The 17,473-nt window shown below is 51.0% G+C and overlaps 6 protein-coding genes across 8 annotated transcripts; 2 read left to right on the forward strand and 4 right to left on the reverse strand.

Annotated features, from left to right (window-relative positions):
- The first annotated feature begins 34 nt into the window (after positions 1–34).
- LOC4576181 (snurportin-1) lies at positions 35–1,528 on the forward strand. The gene has a single exon (XM_001237853.3). It carries the CDS (start codon positions 262–264, stop codon positions 1,399–1,401), a length of 1,140 nt encoding a protein of 379 aa, XP_001237854.3. The 5' UTR covers positions 35–261; the 3' UTR covers positions 1,402–1,528.
- LOC1277247 (speckle targeted PIP5K1A-regulated poly(A) polymerase) lies at positions 1,496–4,455 on the reverse strand. Its single transcript, XM_316693.5, has 2 exons — positions 4,181–4,455; positions 1,496–4,102 (listed from the first exon to the last, which is right to left on the reverse strand). Exon 2 carries the CDS (start codon positions 4,092–4,094, stop codon positions 1,992–1,994), a length of 2,103 nt encoding a protein of 700 aa, XP_316693.4. The 5' UTR covers positions 4,095–4,102; positions 4,181–4,455; the 3' UTR covers positions 1,496–1,991.
- A 1,395-nt stretch (positions 4,456–5,850) lies between these two features.
- On the reverse strand, positions 5,851–10,340 carry LOC1277248 (isocitrate dehydrogenase [NADP] cytoplasmic). 3 transcript variants are annotated; one of them, XM_001688896.2, is made up of 2 exons: positions 10,109–10,340; positions 5,851–7,356 (listed from the first exon to the last, which is right to left on the reverse strand). In XM_001688896.2, exon 2 carries the CDS (start codon positions 7,345–7,347, stop codon positions 6,106–6,108), a length of 1,242 nt encoding a protein of 413 aa, XP_001688948.2. In that variant the 5' UTR covers positions 7,348–7,356; positions 10,109–10,340; the 3' UTR covers positions 5,851–6,105. The 3 variants fall into 3 exon arrangements, with proteins under 3 accessions (XP_001688948.2, XP_061499325.1, XP_001688949.2); XM_061643341.1 differs by having other exon boundaries at positions 10,246–10,334; XM_001688897.2 differs by lacking the exon at positions 10,109–10,340 and adding an exon at positions 8,919–9,558.
- A 259-nt stretch (positions 10,341–10,599) lies between these two features.
- On the forward strand, positions 10,600–12,844 carry LOC5667047 (uncharacterized). Its single transcript, XM_001688898.2, has 2 exons — positions 10,600–10,796; positions 10,888–12,844. Exons 1-2 carry the CDS (start codon positions 10,708–10,710, stop codon positions 12,719–12,721), a joined length of 1,923 nt encoding a protein of 640 aa, XP_001688950.2. The 5' UTR covers positions 10,600–10,707; the 3' UTR covers positions 12,722–12,844.
- Positions 12,733–14,205, reverse strand: LOC3290206 (uncharacterized). The gene is made up of 2 exons (XM_557337.4): positions 13,780–14,205; positions 12,733–13,709 (listed from the first exon to the last, which is right to left on the reverse strand). Exons 1-2 carry the CDS (start codon positions 13,994–13,996, stop codon positions 12,907–12,909), a joined length of 1,020 nt encoding a protein of 339 aa, XP_557337.4. The 5' UTR covers positions 13,997–14,205; the 3' UTR covers positions 12,733–12,906.
- Positions 14,206–14,645: 440 nt separating this feature from the next.
- LOC1277250 (probable tRNA (uracil-O(2)-)-methyltransferase) lies at positions 14,646–16,813 on the reverse strand. The gene is made up of 2 exons (XM_061643705.1): positions 16,310–16,813; positions 14,646–16,240 (listed from the first exon to the last, which is right to left on the reverse strand). The coding sequence occupies exons 1-2, from the start codon at positions 16,716–16,718 to the stop codon at positions 14,724–14,726; spliced, it is 1,926 nt and encodes a 641-aa protein (XP_061499689.1). The 5' UTR covers positions 16,719–16,813; the 3' UTR covers positions 14,646–14,723.
- Positions 16,814–17,473: the final 660 nt, after the last annotated feature.

The following is a 17,473-nucleotide window of genomic DNA, read 5'->3' on the forward strand; positions in this document are numbered from 1 at the left end:
GTTTTTAGTTAATTATTTAACCACGTGACTCACATTTCTATTGTGAGGATCTCTTTTTTATATATTGAAATCCCTTTGTTTGCTCTGTTATTTGCTTAGAATTAATTATTTTGACCATCGAAATTAACACCCAATCTCACCTTGCATCCTCCCAAAGGCAAAACATCAACAGTGCAATAAAAACAACCCGTAAGTTTGTGCGTGTTTTTTTCGTGTCGTGAATTTCGTTCCTCCACCCGCCACCCGCAGTCCCCGCCAAAAATGTCCGACACTGAGGAACCGGCCTCCCGCTTCATTGACCAGTACAAAAACCAGGGCCGAACGGATGCCATCCTACAGGCGGAACGGAGACAGCGGCTGCTCGAAAAGCAGAAGCGTTCCCGCGACCTGGAGCTGGATGCCGGTCGGCCCGGTTTACTCGAAGAGCTCGCCGCGGAACCGGAACCACCATCCGGCGACGATTCGATGGAATGCCAATCGGCCCCGACACGCGCCAAGAAACGGGTGCGCATCATCACCTCCAAACTGTTCGCCAACAAGGTGCAGCTGTCCGAGTGGATGCACGAACGGCCGGACGATCTCGACAGCTGGCTAGTTCGGCCGTGCCCGGTAGGGCAGCGCTGCCTGCTAGTCTTCCGGCAGCGGATCGCGATCGCGTTCAGCAAGCGCGGCCGCTCGATTGCGTCCGTCCGCACCAAGCTGAACCTGCGCGATGCGATCGTGCTCGACTGCATCCTTGCCAAGGATCGCACCTTTTACATACTTGACGCACTGGTGCTGGCCCAGGTAGAGCTGGTCAGCTGCGAGTGTCAGTTCCGGTTCGCCTGGATCGAGTCGAAGTACCACGAGAACGGGCTCGCGGAACTGCTCGACAAGAAGACGGCGAACGGGAAGGAAGGGTTCCGGTTAGGCTTACTCCCATCGTACGATCTGGCCGATCCGACGGCGATGGAGCGGTGCTGGTCACACTATCCCGCCTTCCCGGACGATAGTCCCCGGCTCGACGGCTACCTGTTCTACCACAAACAGTCCCAGTACGTGTACGGCAAGACACCGCTCGTTGTGTGGCTGTTTGCGTTCATGCTGCAGGATGTACTGCAGCTACCTCCGGGCGTGGTAAACGGACGGCACCTGGCGGACAAACCGGTCCGTTACACCGGAAACTATGCGGCGTACATTGAAGAGTTCGATCGGATGCAGGCTAACCGGAGGCGAAAGCCGCGCAACAAGGGGGAGAAACCACAGCAGATGGACACGACGGGCGAATTGGGGGGCCAGGATGGTGTGACGCCGGACGCAACGCTGTGGGAGGCGATGGAAGCGGCACCGCTCGATTCGGATGATGACGACTTGTGCCCCACCCGGGAGGAGGATGCAATGCGAGCACTCGAAATGGAGTAGAGGACGTAGAGTGGCCTAATTTAATAACACAATCCAATTGGATGATCTTTTGTGTATGATTGTAAATATAGTAACACGTGACAAAAACAAAAACTTAACGGCAGAATAATATTTATTTCAACTGAAATATTCGTCTCTTTTTTCTTTTCTTTTTTTGTTGTTGCACTTTTTAGACTTCAAACAAGTTCGTACCGAAAACTACGGTAAGCCTTCCCTCTGTACACGTTGTACTGTTGAATGAAAATGTTAATAGTAATAATTAATAATTGTGCTTTCCCGAAACAATCATTCAGCAAGGGGAAGTGATTGAAGCAAACAAACAAGTTGTTTTAAAAATGTAATTAAAACGCGAAAAAAATCTCACCGCTTACCCCAGGCGTCACTAATGCTTATCCCTAATAGATAACGTAAAAGTAGTACGTTCACAATGTCTATCCTACGATGCTAATGTGTCGTCAGTTTTTGTGTGAAAATTCTGTGTGAGTCTACTTTTAACTTTCGATCGATGGTACCGAGCGACCGACCGACGAACCCGTAGCCCGCTGCTGTCCTGTATACTTGTTGCTCCCGGTGGTCCCACCTTCACCCCACTAGAGCTTACACCGTTCCCCGGCGGGTCGGTGCTCCTCCGCAGCCGTATCGCTCCTGCTGGCCGGCTGCTGGTTTGCCTTTTCCTTCGCCTTGGCCAGCATCACCATAAAGTAGCCGCGCAAGCACTTGCGAATGTGCACCAGAAAGCAGGTGTCGATGAACAGCCGGAACGGCCCATTCTTCGGCTGATCGTTCGGTATGCGCAGCTCGATCGCACCGTCGACGGCGACCATCTCCGCCCGCGTACTAAACTGCAGCGCGTGGTTCTTCTCCCACCGCTGTTTGGAGATTTCGATTTCCCGCTGCAGGTCCGCCTCGTTCGAGATGGTGATGCGCTTGCGGGCAATGAACACCTGCCGCTCGCAGGTCAGCTGGTACGTTCGCACCGGGTTCGGCTGGTGTGGTTCTGCCGGTGTGGGTTCTTTTTCTTCCGCCGTGCCGATTGGTTCCACCTTTACCATGTACAGCTTGCGCAGAATGTCCACGATAAAGTCGAGCATACATTCGGCCCACAGGTGCCGGACGCGCTCGTCCGTGATGATGGTTTTGCGCTCCCGGTCCCGGGCCTGCAGGATCTGCTTCACCAGGTACAGCTCGTGCTCGATCGGCGGCAGGGTACACTTGTACCAGCAACCGTTCTTGCCCACCCCGGCAGGCGGAGCGGCAGTAGAACCATTGCTGTTGCTGGTACTACTACTGCCGCTACTACTGTTGGTGGATGACGATGGTCCCGGTTGCTGCTGCTTTTCAACCACCGTCCCATTAGCAACGGGGGTATCACCACCAGCTGGCTTCGCACCGGCATTGGTCGTGGGTTTTTTGGCAGCTGCTTTCGATTCCTTGACCGGTTTCGGGCACTTCTGCACGTCGGTAAACAGCGCCACGAGCAGTTTCGCAAACTCACCGCCCTGAAACCGCTGGCACAGCTCGTACGCATGCTTCAGACTGTGCTTCATCTGCTCCGCCAGCACGTTCATGCGCAACACCTTGCCCACGTTCACGTTCAGCTCGAACGGGTCCTGTATCGTGATGAACGGGCCGAGCGACAGCTCCGGATAGTTTTCCCTCTCCACCGCCCGATAGTACGGGGCCAGCTCGCGGATCGACTTCTTCTCCAGCTCGACCGTCGAGCAGAGCCGGCCCACGTACGGCGAGATGATGTTGCCCGCAAAGTCAAACTCGGAGTAGTACTTGAAGAAGCCGACCAGCAGCTCGCGCACCGTGCTGACGTTCCACGTTTTGTACTGTATCTGCTGCGGGTAGCCCAGGTTCCAGGGCCCGAAGGTGATGCGCGCGATGCCCTGCTGCAGGTCCTCCACCGACGGTATGACGGGCAGCTTGCGCGTCTGCAGGTAAAAGATCACCATCATGATCAGGCAGTAGGAGTTCATCTGATGGTGGGCCGTGAGGATGTGGGCACACTGCGCCCAAAACTTCACCATCACCGTCAGCTGGTGGATGCGCTCGTCAAACTTCATGATCGCGTGGATGAACTTGCTGTTGTAGCAGCCGCGCGCATTGCTAAAGTTGATGTCGCACTGGAGATTGGTGCGCACGTGGACCGCCCGCAGCAGCGGTACCTTCGCGCCGAGTATCTTCACCTTGCCGGTGAAGCTGGTGTCCCGGTCCATGCGGCTGCAGACCACGTGTATCAGCTTGATCTGCTCCTCGCGCTCCGTCTTTTCGCGCGCGTAGTGGATGTAGAAGTCGAGATCGCTGTCCTTCAGCAGCAGGCCCGACTTGATCGAGCCGAACTCGTAGATGGTGGCCTGATTGTTGGGCAGATTGAGCACCCGGTTCAGATCGTCCTTCACCATGTTCAGCACCATCTCCACGTCGGCGGGTGCGGGCTGCAGAGCCGCAATCAGTGCGCTCATTTCGCTGCCCGGGGCGCACGTGCTCAAGCTTTGGACGAGTGGCTGGAGCAGCATGCTGGTCGGTTCGCCCGCTTCCTCCTGCTGCTTGCGGGCGCCCTTCTTGTTGCCCTTTTTCCGATTCATGGAAAGTCTGCGTTTGCGGCCGTTGCGACTTTCTTCCTGTTGCTGTTTCTGCTGCTGCTGCTGCGTCGCCTGCTGAGAAGTGCTTGGTCGTTGGTCAGCCATTTTGATCGCTGAAAGGGAAGGATGGTTTGTGTTAAGCTTACTATTGTTTGAAAAGATTGTTCCGTCTGCCCTAAGGTCACACATACCCCCTCTCCTGGCAGTGCTTTACCATGTAGCTCTAGCGCTGGCTGTACTTTCGCACACGTTGCAAGCAATAGTTGTACCAGAAACCGTGCAGGATTGTGCCAGGATGTGTTCCAAACTTACTTACTACAGCCTATAGTAGAGCATTTGCGGTGGGAGGTGTGTTTTATTGCGTTATAATGTTTGTGGTTCTAAAATCGCGCAGAACAACACATTGGCTAAACAAAAGAGATGTTTTTTTGTTGCTCCTTCTCGCTTTGACAGCTGTCTTCACAACAATTCACTATAGGAGACCTTGTGGACAGGTGAAAATGACATTTGGAAAGATAATTGTCTTTCTTTTTGAATTTTCCGTTTGAATCCTTTGAAACAACTCAAACCTTTCTAGTTGAAGCAATAAATGTATTCAGTGCAAGATTAAAATATACAAAGACTGGCTATATTGTAGGCTCAGTTTGGGCCTAACACGCCTCCTCTGTCCTTGTGGAAGGCCTAAACAAACTTTACGGGCTGGGTCGTCCGTTTCCATGCGTACAACATGGCCAGCCCATCGGAGCCTGGCGAGCTTGATACGCTGCACGACAGTGAGGTCGCCGTACATCTCGTATGGCTCGTCGTAACAACGGCTTCTCCATTGTCCTTCCACACATACGGGACCAAGGATCCTTCTGAGCATCTTCCTCTCGAACGCGGCTAAGAGGGTTTCGTCATATTTGGACAGTGTCCATGTCTCAGAAGCGTATGTGAGTACGGGAAATATATAGGTGTTATATAGTCCCAGCTTCGTCCGTCGCGACAGGTTCTTCGTGGAGAATTGATTTTTCAGGCTGTAGAATGACCGGTTGGAGCCAGAATCCTCGCCGGCAACTCAGCTACTATGCTGTTGTCGTTGCTGACATTTGACCCAAGATATGTGAATTGTAGGACGACTTCAAAAGTGCGTTCACCTATCTGCACGTCACGCCTACGTAGATTCTGATTATTTGTTGGTGGGCCCGCTGATGTTGCCACCATCAGTTTAGTCTTTGCCTCGTTTATCTGCAATCCGAGGTTCTCTGTCGCCTGCTCGATCCCTTGGTACATAGGAGAGCCGCAGACAAATGATGTCTATATTATCAGCGTATACCAGGATCTGGGTTGACTTATAGAAGATGGTTCCCGTAGTCTCCACCCTCGAGTCACAGGCAAAAGGTCCTGAGAGTTTTCCATCCACCCTTACCTGGCAAGTGACGTTGGTCATAGTCATTCTAACTAGCCTTATCAGTTTGGCCGGGATTCCAAAAGAGCTCATAGGGTCGTACAGTTTTACCCTCGCTATGCTATAATATGCGGCTTTGAAGTCAATGAAGTATGTGTCGTTTTTGTATTCAGCCTTCTCCAAGATCTACCGCATGGTGAAGATCTGATCAGTGGTTGATTCTCCGTTTCGAAATCCTCTTTGATAGTTTCCGACTAGGTGGTAAAAGCATGAAACTATCTGCTAGAGGAGCCAACTAGTCGTTGAGTAGTTCATCAAAGTACTGAGCCCACCGCGAGTTCTTTTAACTTGATCTGAGCGAAGAAAAAAACCGCTAACACAAACGCCTTTTTGTTGCAATAATTGTGCTAGAGCGCTCCAAACATTTCTCAACAGTAATCGCTTTCAATACTAATGTACTACAAAAACATGCAGTACGTTTCTTATAAATGCCCCAAAAATGGTTTATTTATCGCTTATACCAGTGAAAATCACCTCTCCAATGCTTAACCACGAATACAAATTAATAAGACGACAGGATGTGAATGAATGCACCAAAAAACGCTGCGCTTTGTTGTGTGTGTGTTGAAAAGGTAAATGCTAAGTAAGGGCTAGTGGCGAGGGCTTTTGTCCACACACTGCCTCCCACCCAACCAGGACATATAAAAAAGGTTGCACACTTCCCTCCCTTTAAAGCCGGCTCTGCGTCAACGCGGCCTGCAGATTTTCGCCCAGCTTGTTCATGAACTCGAACGTCTCCATGTAGTCGGTGCGCTTCACGTTCGCCATACCCTTGATGCAGATGGCCAAATCTTTGGTCATGAAGCCCGACTCGATCGTGTCGATGCACACCTTCTCGAGCGTTTCGGCGAACCGCTTCAGCTCGGCATTATCGTCCAGCTTGGCCCGGTGCAGCAGCCCGCGGGTCCACGCGAAGATCGACGCGATCGGATTGGTGGACGTTTCTTTGCCCTGCTGGTGCTGGCGGTAGTGCCGCGTCACGGTACCGTGGGCCGCCTCCGACTCGACCGTGCGCCCGTCCGGGCACACCAGCACCGAGGTCATCAGACCGAGTGACCCGAAACCCTGCGCCACCGTGTCCGACTGCACGTCCCCGTCGTAGTTCTTGCACGCCCACACGAACCCGCCCTCCGCCTTCATGCAGTACGCGACCATGTCGTCGATCAGCCGGTGCTCGTACCAGATGCCGAGCGCCTCGAACTGCTTCTTGTAGTCTTTGTCGTAAATCTCCTGGAAGATGTCCTTGAACCGGCCGTCGTACTTCTTCAGGATCGTGTTCTTGGTGCTGAGGTACAGCGGGAACTTCCGGTCCAGTGCCACCTTGAACGACGAGTGCGCAAAGTCGCGGATCGAATCGTCCAGATTGTACATGCCCATCGCGACACCGGCACTCTTGTACTCGTTCACCACGTACGTGGTCGGTTCGCTACCGTCGGCCGGCGTGAACTTCATCTCCAGCTTGCCCGGCACCGGCACCACAAAGTCGGTCGCCTTGTACTGGTCGCCGTGCGCGTGGCGCCCGATAATGATCGGCTTCTCCCAGCCGGGCACCAGCCGCGGCACGTTCTTGCAGATGATCGCCTCGCGGAACACCGTACCGCCCAGGATGTTGCGGATCGTGCCGTTCGGCGAGCGCCACATCTGCTTCAGCTTGAACTCCTCGACGCGCGCCTCGTCCGGCGTGATGGTGGCACACTTGATGCCGACGTTGTACCGCTTCACCGCTTCCGCACAGTCGATCGTGACCTGATCGTTCGTCGCGTCGCGATGCTCGATGCCGAGATCGTACGTGTGCAGCTCAATGTCCAGGAACGGGAGGATCAGCTTCTCCTTGATCGAGTCCCAGATGATGCGCGTCATCTCATCGCCCAGGATGTCCACCACGGGTCCGGCCTTGATTTTCGACGCCATTTCGATGTGCTGCGGGAGATGCGGAAGAGTCGGAAGAGAAAGTGAAAGTTACACATTATGTCATTATGACGGCGTAAAATGGAGCCCCTTCCACGCGTGATTACGGAACCGACGAAACAGGTGGAGGAGGGGACGGTTGGATTGGGAGGAAATTTGAATGGGTTTAAATGTATGAGCAAAAAAAACGATAACACTTTACGATATTTGTTAGCGAAAAAAAAAACAAAGTTATTCGAAGGTTGCCTAAGCCATCCTTCTACTTAACCTACCCATGTGAACATACAAAAAAGGCTATCTTTAAACTGATGCGCAAATATACAGGCACGCAAACGCACCGAGAATGCTTTTTTGTCCAATTAGACGATGAGTATTTACTTTTTCAACTCAAGTTCTTCATACTTCATCTCTCTACAGCCAAGAGGAAAGAGAACCTGCGTGGTGTCCAACTGAAGGCCGCGCAAATGTTTCATTGCCAGCAGGCGTTTGTTTCTTCCACGCCACAACCTCGACCTCCCTCTGGGCGATTTGCGCGCATTTCATTATCTCCCGCACATGCCCTATTCCCGCAAGTCAGTCATGGTCATGAAGCGACCATCGTTAATCGAATCCAATCAACAGTACCAAGAGCTGCTAAATGTTGCAGTGTGCTGCGTGCATTAGGCTACTTCTGATTAGAGGGACGACTGGCTAACTGTCTTGGTTCGTTCGTAACTACGCATCTGTGCCTTCTTTTGTTGCCACAGAAGCTTGGATGTGCTCGAAACGACATTGTTCAGGTTTATCGCTGGACGGCCACGAACCAAACCGTTGTCTCCGGTGGCCCAGAATTACTGATAAGACCCGATTAGCACAGATGGCATAGGCAAACAGGGGTTTGATGTACGCTTCGACCCCTTGTGGATTGCGGGTTTTTGTACGCTGGTGGTAATTTCAATGATAACGTTTTAAACTATTAATAGGAGCGCCAAAATGAAATCCGTTGCAGCAATCGAAAAATAAACATTCAAATTCATTTAAGCTAATCGTTTAACGCTCCTCACACAGCTCGAAAGATCATACCACGTCAGACCACGTAATCATTCCCATGCCAAGGCAAAGGTTCCCGCGCGGGTGCAACAGGTTGTTGGGTGGTGGAGGAGAGGAAAAAAACCAGTTTGACCGTTCCGACAACACTCCTGGGGGAGGGAGAAAGGGTCGATTATCGCTCGACGATCGGCTTGAGTACACACCCCTCACGGAACGAACGGAAAAAGGGGCTCGAGGGATTATTTAACAGGCCTCCCGTAAAGTTCCATTACCACACATCATCCCACTTTCCTCCAACCGGCAGCTTCCGCGATGTTGCCAGCTAGCCGCAATTTCGAAGTGAAACTTAAACCCTGTGAACAGTTATGTCCGGGACAGTTTGAAAATCTCTTTGCTGGCTTCACTTCCGACTTTCTAGGGTTATTTTTTGCCCCTTTCTCGATAGTTAGAAATCATGTCGCCAACCACCAGCACCTAGCGAGCACGCACACTCTTGATCTTGGACCTTGACACGTCACTGCAAAAAACCCATTACTTCCACTTACCACTAATGTATGCTGGCTCTGTACAAACGGAAATCAGAATCACAGCGCTGGCAACAGGAATGCTATGGAAATAAGCTTGCCACGATCAAGCGACACCGAACGATACCACAGAGAGCTACACGACACCCGACGACGACGACGTGACCGCCACTGACCGGAACCGAACGAAGAATGGAGGCACTGTGCCGGCCAAGTCTCGCAGTAGTCTCGCGCGAACGCACTGGTCTTTCTCTCTCTCGCGCGCGGGCCCACCGCATTCCACCCAGGTTGCCCAGAGCAACATGCCTCACCCACCTCATCACCCTTTCTTCAAACTCTCCCCACTTTCTTGGGTTGTACAGAGTTGGTAGGGGTAGGTTAATGCACCACCACACACACTTAGACTAACGGCAAAACAGTGTGCAGGGTCTGGAGTAGGCGCTGCAAGGCACCGGTCCGCCATTCAAGGGTATTTCGAGTGCGACCAAATACTTTCCGTCCTTTTTCGCTGGCTGGTTTCCTGATTTTTGGAGAAGTTATTTTTAAATAACCGGATTCCATGGGCCAGTTGCTACATTGTGATAGGGCAGTTTTTAACCATCAGTCGCCGAAGACGCTAACGTTTCTCCAAAATTGATTATTTTTTCAGTGAAAAACACACTTGCACTGTCCATTTAACCCTTCTTCTTCCTCTTCTTTGGCTCAACAACCGTTGTCGGTCGAGGCCTGCCTGTACCACTAGTGGGCTTTGGCTTTCAGTGACTAATTGATTTCCCCCCATAGCAGGATAGTCAATCCTACGTATGGCGGCACGGTCTATTTGGGGATCGAACCCATGACGGGCATGTTGTTAAGTCGTACGAGTTGACAACTGTACTACGAGACCGGCATTTAACCCTACTATGTATCTATTTTTATGCACAATTGTGTTGCAGTTCATTGTAAAATCAATTGTAGTGTCCAAAACTAGCAAAGTTTCCACTCATTACCACCGACGCCATTATGTAATTGGTACGTGGGGTTTTATCGACCCTCGAACCCCATTCCCGGCAGCAAATATTGATTAACCTATCGGACCGAAATGGCTTTTAAAAAAACTATTCGTCATGATGATAAACTTTTTTTTGTTCTTCTGTCACGCCATAACCGAAAGATAAGACAATTTTCAGCACAGTTACAAGGGTATGGGAACAATGTATGTTTAGGCTTACCAGGGCTATTTGGGTTAGTGCTGGAAACAATTATCCAAACGAATGATTGTTTTTTAAAGTATTATAAAATACAGCAAAATGAACAATTACAGACGGCACTGGACGGCACACTGGAGGCGAAAATTCACGGCCCTTACCGGTCTCTTGGTTGTTGGCAAATTACACGACTTTTTTTTGTATTGCTCACTGCAGCTGTGTGTGTGTGTGTGGGCTCGGATTGCATCGCATTGACAGCTTGGGCACAGTGGAAGCTCTCTATCACGGTAACCAAAAAAGGAGAACCTCGCTATTGCTTGAGAATCTTATAGATGAGCAGCAATGAAATCCGTATTTTTAAAAAGTTGTATAAAATAAAATAAAGGACTTTATTGAGTGTTTTTGATCTGATTATGCTGCATTAAAAATTAAATTATTAAATAAACATATACTTTTTCACTGGGATTTATTTACAACCGTTTGACAGCAGAAATTCTGACAGTTAGGCCGAATTCAAAACGCTTTGAAAGAAAACGTAAACAATTTTATCACCAATCGACGCCAGGACGCTTTCTTTTAATTTTACTATTTTTTCATCCTTTTCCTGCCGAAATTATAGCATCATGTCGTCCACAAAACGCATTACTATGCCACGGCGCACGCAGGAGTTTGAAATATCGGCTCCACAATCATCGGTCAAAAAGTCCCAAGCGTGAGTAAACGGAACGGTTGGTGGAGCAATTCAGAGGCAATTGATGAACTAACCCCGTTTTTTTTTATTCTTTCCTATTTCTGTCCCTCAGTCGCGTCAGCCGAATCGCGCAACCAGTCCGCAAATCAAGCAAACAGTCTGGGATTGGCCAGTTTGGCGAAAATGGGCGATCGCGCTCGGTAGAGCGCGGACTAAACGCACTGGCCGGGCTGCCCTCCACAGCTGTGAAAAAATCCCTTAACCCACCCAGAAGCAGCAGCGCGACACCGCAGCTACGCACACCGCACCGAAGCGTGTTCCATCACGGCGGACTGAATGCCGAAAACATTCCCTCCTTCTCCATCCCGTCAACCGTCGAGCGGGAACGGTGCACCGTGGAAGCGCGCCCCATATTCGACTACCTCGCGCAAGCGAACGTGCCGGACCTGCCGAAGGAATTTATCGAGCGGGGCAACATCAAGACGATGTCGATGAAGCAGTTTCTCATCATAGTGGCGCACTTGCTGCGCCAGATCGGTGGCCACCGGTACAAGATTGGCACCAACTTCATCGAGGACATTATCAAAGCCATCACCGAGCTGCAGTGCCCGTTCACCGTGAGCAAATCGATGCTGAAAACGCCGAGCGCCCCGCACTCGATACAGCAGGTCGTGACGATGCTGACGTGGCTGGTACAGCTGGCGCCCGTACCCGTCACCGACTGGGCGCCCAACTATCAGCATGTGGCCGAATTTCCCACCCCCGAGTACACGCAGTTTTTCTTCCAGTCGGCCACGGAAAGCTTCCATCTGTGGAATTTGAAGCGCGAGGAAGAGTTCGAGGCGCAGGTTGAGCGGATGGTGGACCAGCTGGTGGCGGCCAAAACGGGCGGCCTGTCGCAGGAGCAGGTGCGCCAGCGGACGGAGCAGATACGCCAGCAGCTGGAAGCGATCAGCGTCGACCGGTCGAGCGGACAGATGCGCGAACAAAACTTTGACGAGGTGCAGCGCGAGGTGGTGGAAAAGCAGCGCATTGTGAAGCAGCTGACGGAAGAGACGAAGCAGCTGGATCGGCAGTTCGAGCGCCAGCAGCAGGAGTACTATCTGCGGCAGGACCAGTACTACGATTGCGAGAGCGCCATCCAGCGGGTGAAGGAGCAGCTGGCCCGCCAACAGATGACGGCCAAGGAAAGGGACGAGCTGCAGGCGGAGATTGCACACGATCGGAACGTTGTCGCGGCGAAGCGCAACGCCATCGCCTGCCTCGACGGTGAGTCGTCCGATTATCAGATCACGCTATCGCGCCTCATCAAGCAAAAGATTAACCTTATCTCCGAGCTGAACACGAAGCTGTACAACTTCTCCAACGCCATTAAGCCGGACATTGAGTTTACGCCGATCGAGCTAAGCCTAACGTGCAGCAACTATCCCGAGCTGGAGCGGACGCTTCTCGCGCTCGAGCAGCAGCTAACGGCGGTGTTCGCGGAGTACCAAGCGTTGCAGCAGCGGCTTAGCCAGCAGAAAGTGCGCCTCGAGCAACATGTGTCCGATGAGCAGCTGACAATCGAGCCACTTGAAACGAAAATTGCCAAACAGACGGAACGACTACAGCAGCTGCAGCAGCGGCGCGAAACGGTCGTCCGTGAGCTAGTCGCACTGGCGGAACGTGCCAACGAGCGGGGAACGCTGGAGCAGCGCACGAAAGAGCTCGACCAGCGCATCGAGCAGGCCATGGAGCAGATGGAAAGCAATCGTAAAGCGATCGTTAAGCTAACGTACGACAAGCAGCAGCTAATGGAGGACGGGCTGGAACGATGCCGACAGGCACTGGAGGAACGGCACCAAAAGTTGGCCGATTTGCGCGAGCAAGTTGATGGCTGCGAGGCGATCATGAAGCAGATTGTGGACGTCTGTGCGAAGAGCAACGAGGAGGAATCACCGTGCTAGATGGAGTTGGATCGATTGTTGCACAATTTATTTTATTTATCTCGATTTTGTTCTCTCTCCCACAGTCTCCAAAAAGTATAGACTTTTAGAAATAATAAAAAAATATATCTTTACACACGTTGATTTAAATTTTCACATAAAATTGGAATCGCATTCGCAACGGCGTTGAGCCGAAAAAACCCCGCTTAAAATTTGCTCTTCACCTCTTCGTACGGCACACAGTTTGCTTCGGCGTACCGGACAAACCGGGCCGAATGCACGATAGCACAGTCCATCAGCGCCAGTACGTCCGCTTCCGCACAGTGCGCTTTGAGCAGCTCCTTGCCCACGGTGCGCCTGTACAGCTCGGACAGGTTGAACCGCTTCTTCGGACCATTCCAGACTGCTGGAGCTGCCAACGGCTTTACACCCTCATCCTCCTCTTTGTCCGTTCCATTCGTAAGCGCATCATCGAACAACCGTTTCCGCGACTTGGTCGGCCTTTGTGGCGCTTTCACCGACTCATCACTATCGTCGGATGGCTCCGGCGGAGAGGCCGACTGTCTTTCGTTCGGCGAGACGGCCAAATAGTCCCGCAGCACTTGCTTGTACTTCTGCTCCACACGGCCGCTCTGGGGCGTGGTTTCGTTCTGCTTCTGTCGCTCCTTCAGCCAATCCTTGGACCGCTCGAGCTCCTCCATCACGCGCAGTGCCTGATACTCCAGCTCCGGGATTTCGCTGTCCAGGCCCTCGTTGTTTTCGAAGTACGAGCGATCCACATCGGCCTCAATCTCGCGGAAGGCGGGCAGTGAATCGACGCAGTACAGATCGCCCGGCAGACACACATCGATGCGGAGCAGATGCTGCTTGAGCAGGATAAAGTCAAACCGCTGGCCATTGTGCGCCACCAGACAGACGGGCTTCTGGAGGCGCTCGAGGAACAGCTTCACCATCTCGCCCGCGTTCGCGTCGAACTTGGCCTCCTTCTCGAGCAGATCATTGTACAGTCCTGTGGGGAGGGCGACACACACTCATGAATTATCAATAGCAAAACCCCGTCCCGTCCGCCACTCCCTTACCTGTTGCCTGGGACGAACCGAGCGTTATCATGCGGTGCGGATTGAAGCAGAGCGACAGTTTGTGCGTGACGCGCGGCGGTTCGGTGCTTGCCTCCAGCAAATGTTCCCGAGCACAGGCCACCATCGAAAGTTCCGTAATTTTGGTGCGAAAGTGCTCATACTCCGGCAGGCCCGTCGTCTCCAGGTCGAAGAACACGAACGATTTCAGCTCGACCATTCTGTGTGTCGCGAGGGTTTTGCTCCTTCCTGCATGCCGTCCGACGGGAGCGGTACAGTCCGTGGCAGGTAGAACGAGCCTAGTGGCACCTGAAGAGACCGTTACGTGAAGAGACCTGTATTTAAATTGTGAATTAAGTGGTTCTCTCCCCCACCACGAACTGATTTGTTTACGTTTTACGGTACGTGGACGCCGCAAATGCGTTTGACAGGTCGATTGATCCCGCTTCGATCGCTTACTATAAACAGGAAGAGTCGGCCAAAAATCGGCTTTCCCGAGCTCGCCAACACTGAAAATTTGTGCGATTTTCCCTGATTGGTAACGTTTTTTTGTAAGTAATTGTGACGATTTTTGACGATTAGAGCGAGGGTTTGTAAGGGTTCAAGATGACCGCCAAAAAGCTCGCGCTGGTGTGCGATTGTATTGGTGGATTGTATTCAAACTCAACGGATTTAACGGTTTTAGTTTGAATGTTTGTGTCCTTTTTAACGATCTCTTTCGCATAACTCTTTTTTCACCCAGAATTTATCCCCAAATATCTTCTCGTGGAGCACAGATTGTGTCTGGGGATGTGTCGATTTAAAGAAAAGAGTTAAGATTAGATAAAGGTAAGTAAGGGATATGTGAAATTGAGTCGGATGGGGAGAAGTTTAAAATTTATGCAATTTTAAACAGTTTATTTACATCAAATAAAGACGTATCAAGACAATCGGTTCTCTCTCAGCTCTCAGCTTCCGTGGTTGAACTTACAGTCCATCTCTGCCAACGGGCAACCATCCGGATGGTTGACGAAAAACCAACAAACACGTTGCTTAAAGTTAATCGGTTTAAAGTTCTTCACCTTCTTCATTTTCCTCGCAAGGGCCGCATCGACCGTGTCCGATATTCGGGTCGGTATGCGTAGCTGCACTGTTCCCTTTTCGACGCGGAAAATTTGATGATTGTTGCGCAACAGCGTTTGCAGCCCACCACACTCTGCCTTTAGCGCAACGAGCAGCTCCTGCGGGATCGCTTTCACTAGTTCCTCTAGTGCTAGCGTCCCTCCAGCGTTCCAGCTGCGTTCGGCAAACTCTGCCGGAATGCGTCGCTTTGCCAGCAGCTCTCCGAACACAATCACCACAATCTTATCCACCACGGATCGATCGATTTTCGTACAATTGCGTACCTTTTCCGTGCTTTCCCTTGGTTTAAATCCTGCCGACCAACTGCCGGAACTGGGCACATTCTCCTCTGGCGTACCATTTTGTGCCAATTTTTCTTCCATTTCAACCCTGCTCGATCGTTCATTGATGAATGCCGTTAACCTTTCGTCCTGCTGTTCGTACTCCATCTCCGGGTACGTTCTGGTGCTTCCCACCAGACACGTGCGCTTCGTACTGGGTATACGCAAGCGATCCGTCTCCACCGAGAACCCACAGACGCGTGCAATTTCTGCTGCATAATTCAGAAAATCCCCGTACTGGCTGAGGGCACAGTTTTGCCGCTGATATTTACGCCCATCGAACTCGTACGCACAGCAGGGCAGCAGGAAAAAGCGGCACCGGTACGAGCTTCGTGCCGCAATGACCGGAATCCAGGGCGAAAGTTCGTCCGAATGGTTGCCAATGATCCAATCGATGTCGGGGAACAGCGACGAGCTGGACGGTACGATCGTTTCGACGCGCAAGTCAACCATCGGCTCGGCCGGATACATATCCCACAGCTTCCGTTTCCTTAAATCGATCCCGTAACCTCGATGGCCTTCCGATGCTAGAATGTATACCAGCAGCCCATTGCCGCAGCCAATGTCCACAAACGACTGAAGCGACTCGAGCCCCTTCGCCGTTCGCTCCTTTCTCCAAAGCATCAACAGGTACGCTGCTATCGCGATGTCTTCGAAAACAAACTTCTGCGGATCGGTACACTCCGGCCAGATCGATACCATCGATTGGCCATACTTTTGTTTCAGCTCGTTGAAAAGACAATTGTACTGCTCCAGATTGTCCACGAGCGTAAGGGATCGAATGGAGGCCGTGCTCGTGCCCGTTGCATTGGTGGGAATGTTCGTTTCCATCCATTTCTGCATTCGTTCCAGCAGTACTTCCCGTAGCCAATAGATCGACCGTTCGTCGACGGTGTCGGTGGACTGGCAGCGAATGGAAAGCGTTCTCTGCGTCACTTCCAGCGAGAAGGGAAATGCTGGGAACAAGGTTGTAACTTTATCCTTTTGAAGACACTGCAGCCGCACCCGGAGGGATCTAAAATCTATGAGAGCAATACATTAGTTAGTTACAAACTAAATGTAGATAAATAAAACTAGAACTCTTTTCACACCTATCCAACAAGCAACGTCGATTGGCCGGAAAACGTTGATGTTTTTCGGCAGGAGACGGTTTAAAACGATCGCTCCATCGTACTGCTGTTGCGACACTTCATGGAGCGAAATGTTATCCACCTTTTCCTCTCGCACCTCACAGCCAAGGCATAAAAGGCGCTTCCGAGTTTCGTGTTCAAAGCTGTTCAGTTCGGTTTCCGCTAATTGGTCCAGCAAATGCTCCGTCGCTTGGAAGGTCTCTTCCGCCGATGGTGGTGCATTTTTGTACGGCAATGTTAGCACGTTTTTCACACCAAACAGTTTCTTATTCACCACGTGTGTTTTGAATAGATAGATATCAACCGCTTGCCAAAAGTTTGATATGCAGTCTGGTTTTATTACCGCTTCTGCAATAGTGCGATCAAACATTTTTGGAACAAGTTGTGCTGCACAGGAAAAAATGTAAACAAGTGCGATGGAAAACGTAAACACCGCATGCTTCGGCACAGGTGAGCTGTCAAACACAGCTGACGTTTGCTTTTTCCCGTGATTTCTTTTTTTTTTCTTTTTTTTTTGTTTATTATGTTAAATTTCAACAAAAAAGATGAAAAAATTGTTGAACTTAGAAAAGCCAATAGATATTAAATTAGAAATAATTTATCATTTAAGCGACTAGACACAGCCAATCTGAATTGCTTTATCCCAATACAGCGTAATGATTGCGTGAAAGTAGCCCGCATCACCATCATCAACGATATCCCGTTTGCAGTTGTTTGCAGTCCCTTCGGCATTTCTATGCTGCCAATCGTTCTCCGATCCGTGGCTACTTTGTTCTCTGCCTTTGATTTCCCTTAGAACTGGGAATGAAGGAGCCGATTGTACAAATCGAGCCACCTATTGAAGACACCTTCCAGGGCAAACTTTGCGACCAAAAGAGCCAAATTCTACAAAAATGGTCGCCTCCATGAACTCGATTAAGCCTCCATGAACTCGGTGTACTGATACTTCAGGGGGGTAAAGTTAACCAGCATTCACTATTACCACATTTTAGCCCTGTTTCTAGTACTTTTTAACCAGCTTTTTAACATAATTTTGGTAAACCTCACAACACCCTGAAAACCGAAAAGCTCTGAAGATAGTCATACGGTGCAAACCAATTTTTGGCTGTTCAGTTGCATGTGGAG

This window comes from Anopheles gambiae, chromosome 2, assembly GCF_943734735.2.
Source record: "Anopheles gambiae chromosome 2, idAnoGambNW_F1_1, whole genome shotgun sequence".
In the NCBI taxonomy this organism is placed as follows: domain Eukaryota; kingdom Metazoa; phylum Arthropoda; class Insecta; order Diptera; family Culicidae; genus Anopheles; species Anopheles gambiae.

What these genes read in the sequence shown, in the direction of transcription:
- LOC4576181 (XM_001237853.3), top strand. Translation starts at nt 262, where the DNA reads ATGTCCGACACTGAGGAACCGGCCTCCCGCTTCATTGACCAGTACAAA.
- LOC1277247 (XM_316693.5), bottom strand. Translation starts at nt 4,094, where the DNA reads ATGGCTGACCAACGACCAAGCACTTCTCAGCAGGCGACGCAGCAGCAG.
- LOC1277248 (XM_001688896.2), bottom strand. Translation starts at nt 7,347, where the DNA reads ATGGCGTCGAAAATCAAGGCCGGACCCGTGGTGGACATCCTGGGCGAT.
- LOC5667047 (XM_001688898.2), top strand. Translation starts at nt 10,708, where the DNA reads ATGTCGTCCACAAAACGCATTACTATGCCACGGCGCACGCAGGAGTTT. An exon ending in TCGGTCAAAAAGTCCCAAGC is followed by an intron (nt 10,797 to 10,887) that starts GTGAGTAAACGG and finishes TCTGTCCCTCAG; the next exon opens with TCGCGTCAGCCGAATCGCGC.
- LOC3290206 (XM_557337.4), bottom strand. Translation starts at nt 13,996, where the DNA reads ATGGTCGAGCTGAAATCGTTCGTGTTCTTCGACCTGGAGACGACGGGC. An exon ending in CGGTTCGTCCCAGGCAACAG is followed by an intron (nt 13,710 to 13,779) that starts GTAAGGGAGTGG and finishes CCCTCCCCACAG; the next exon opens with GACTGTACAATGATCTGCTC.
- LOC1277250 (XM_061643705.1), bottom strand. Translation starts at nt 16,718, where the DNA reads ATGTTTGATCGCACTATTGCAGAAGCGGTAATAAAACCAGACTGCATA. An exon ending in CGACGTTGCTTGTTGGATAG is followed by an intron (nt 16,241 to 16,309) that starts GTGTGAAAAGAG and finishes TTGCTCTCATAG; the next exon opens with ATTTTAGATCCCTCCGGGTG.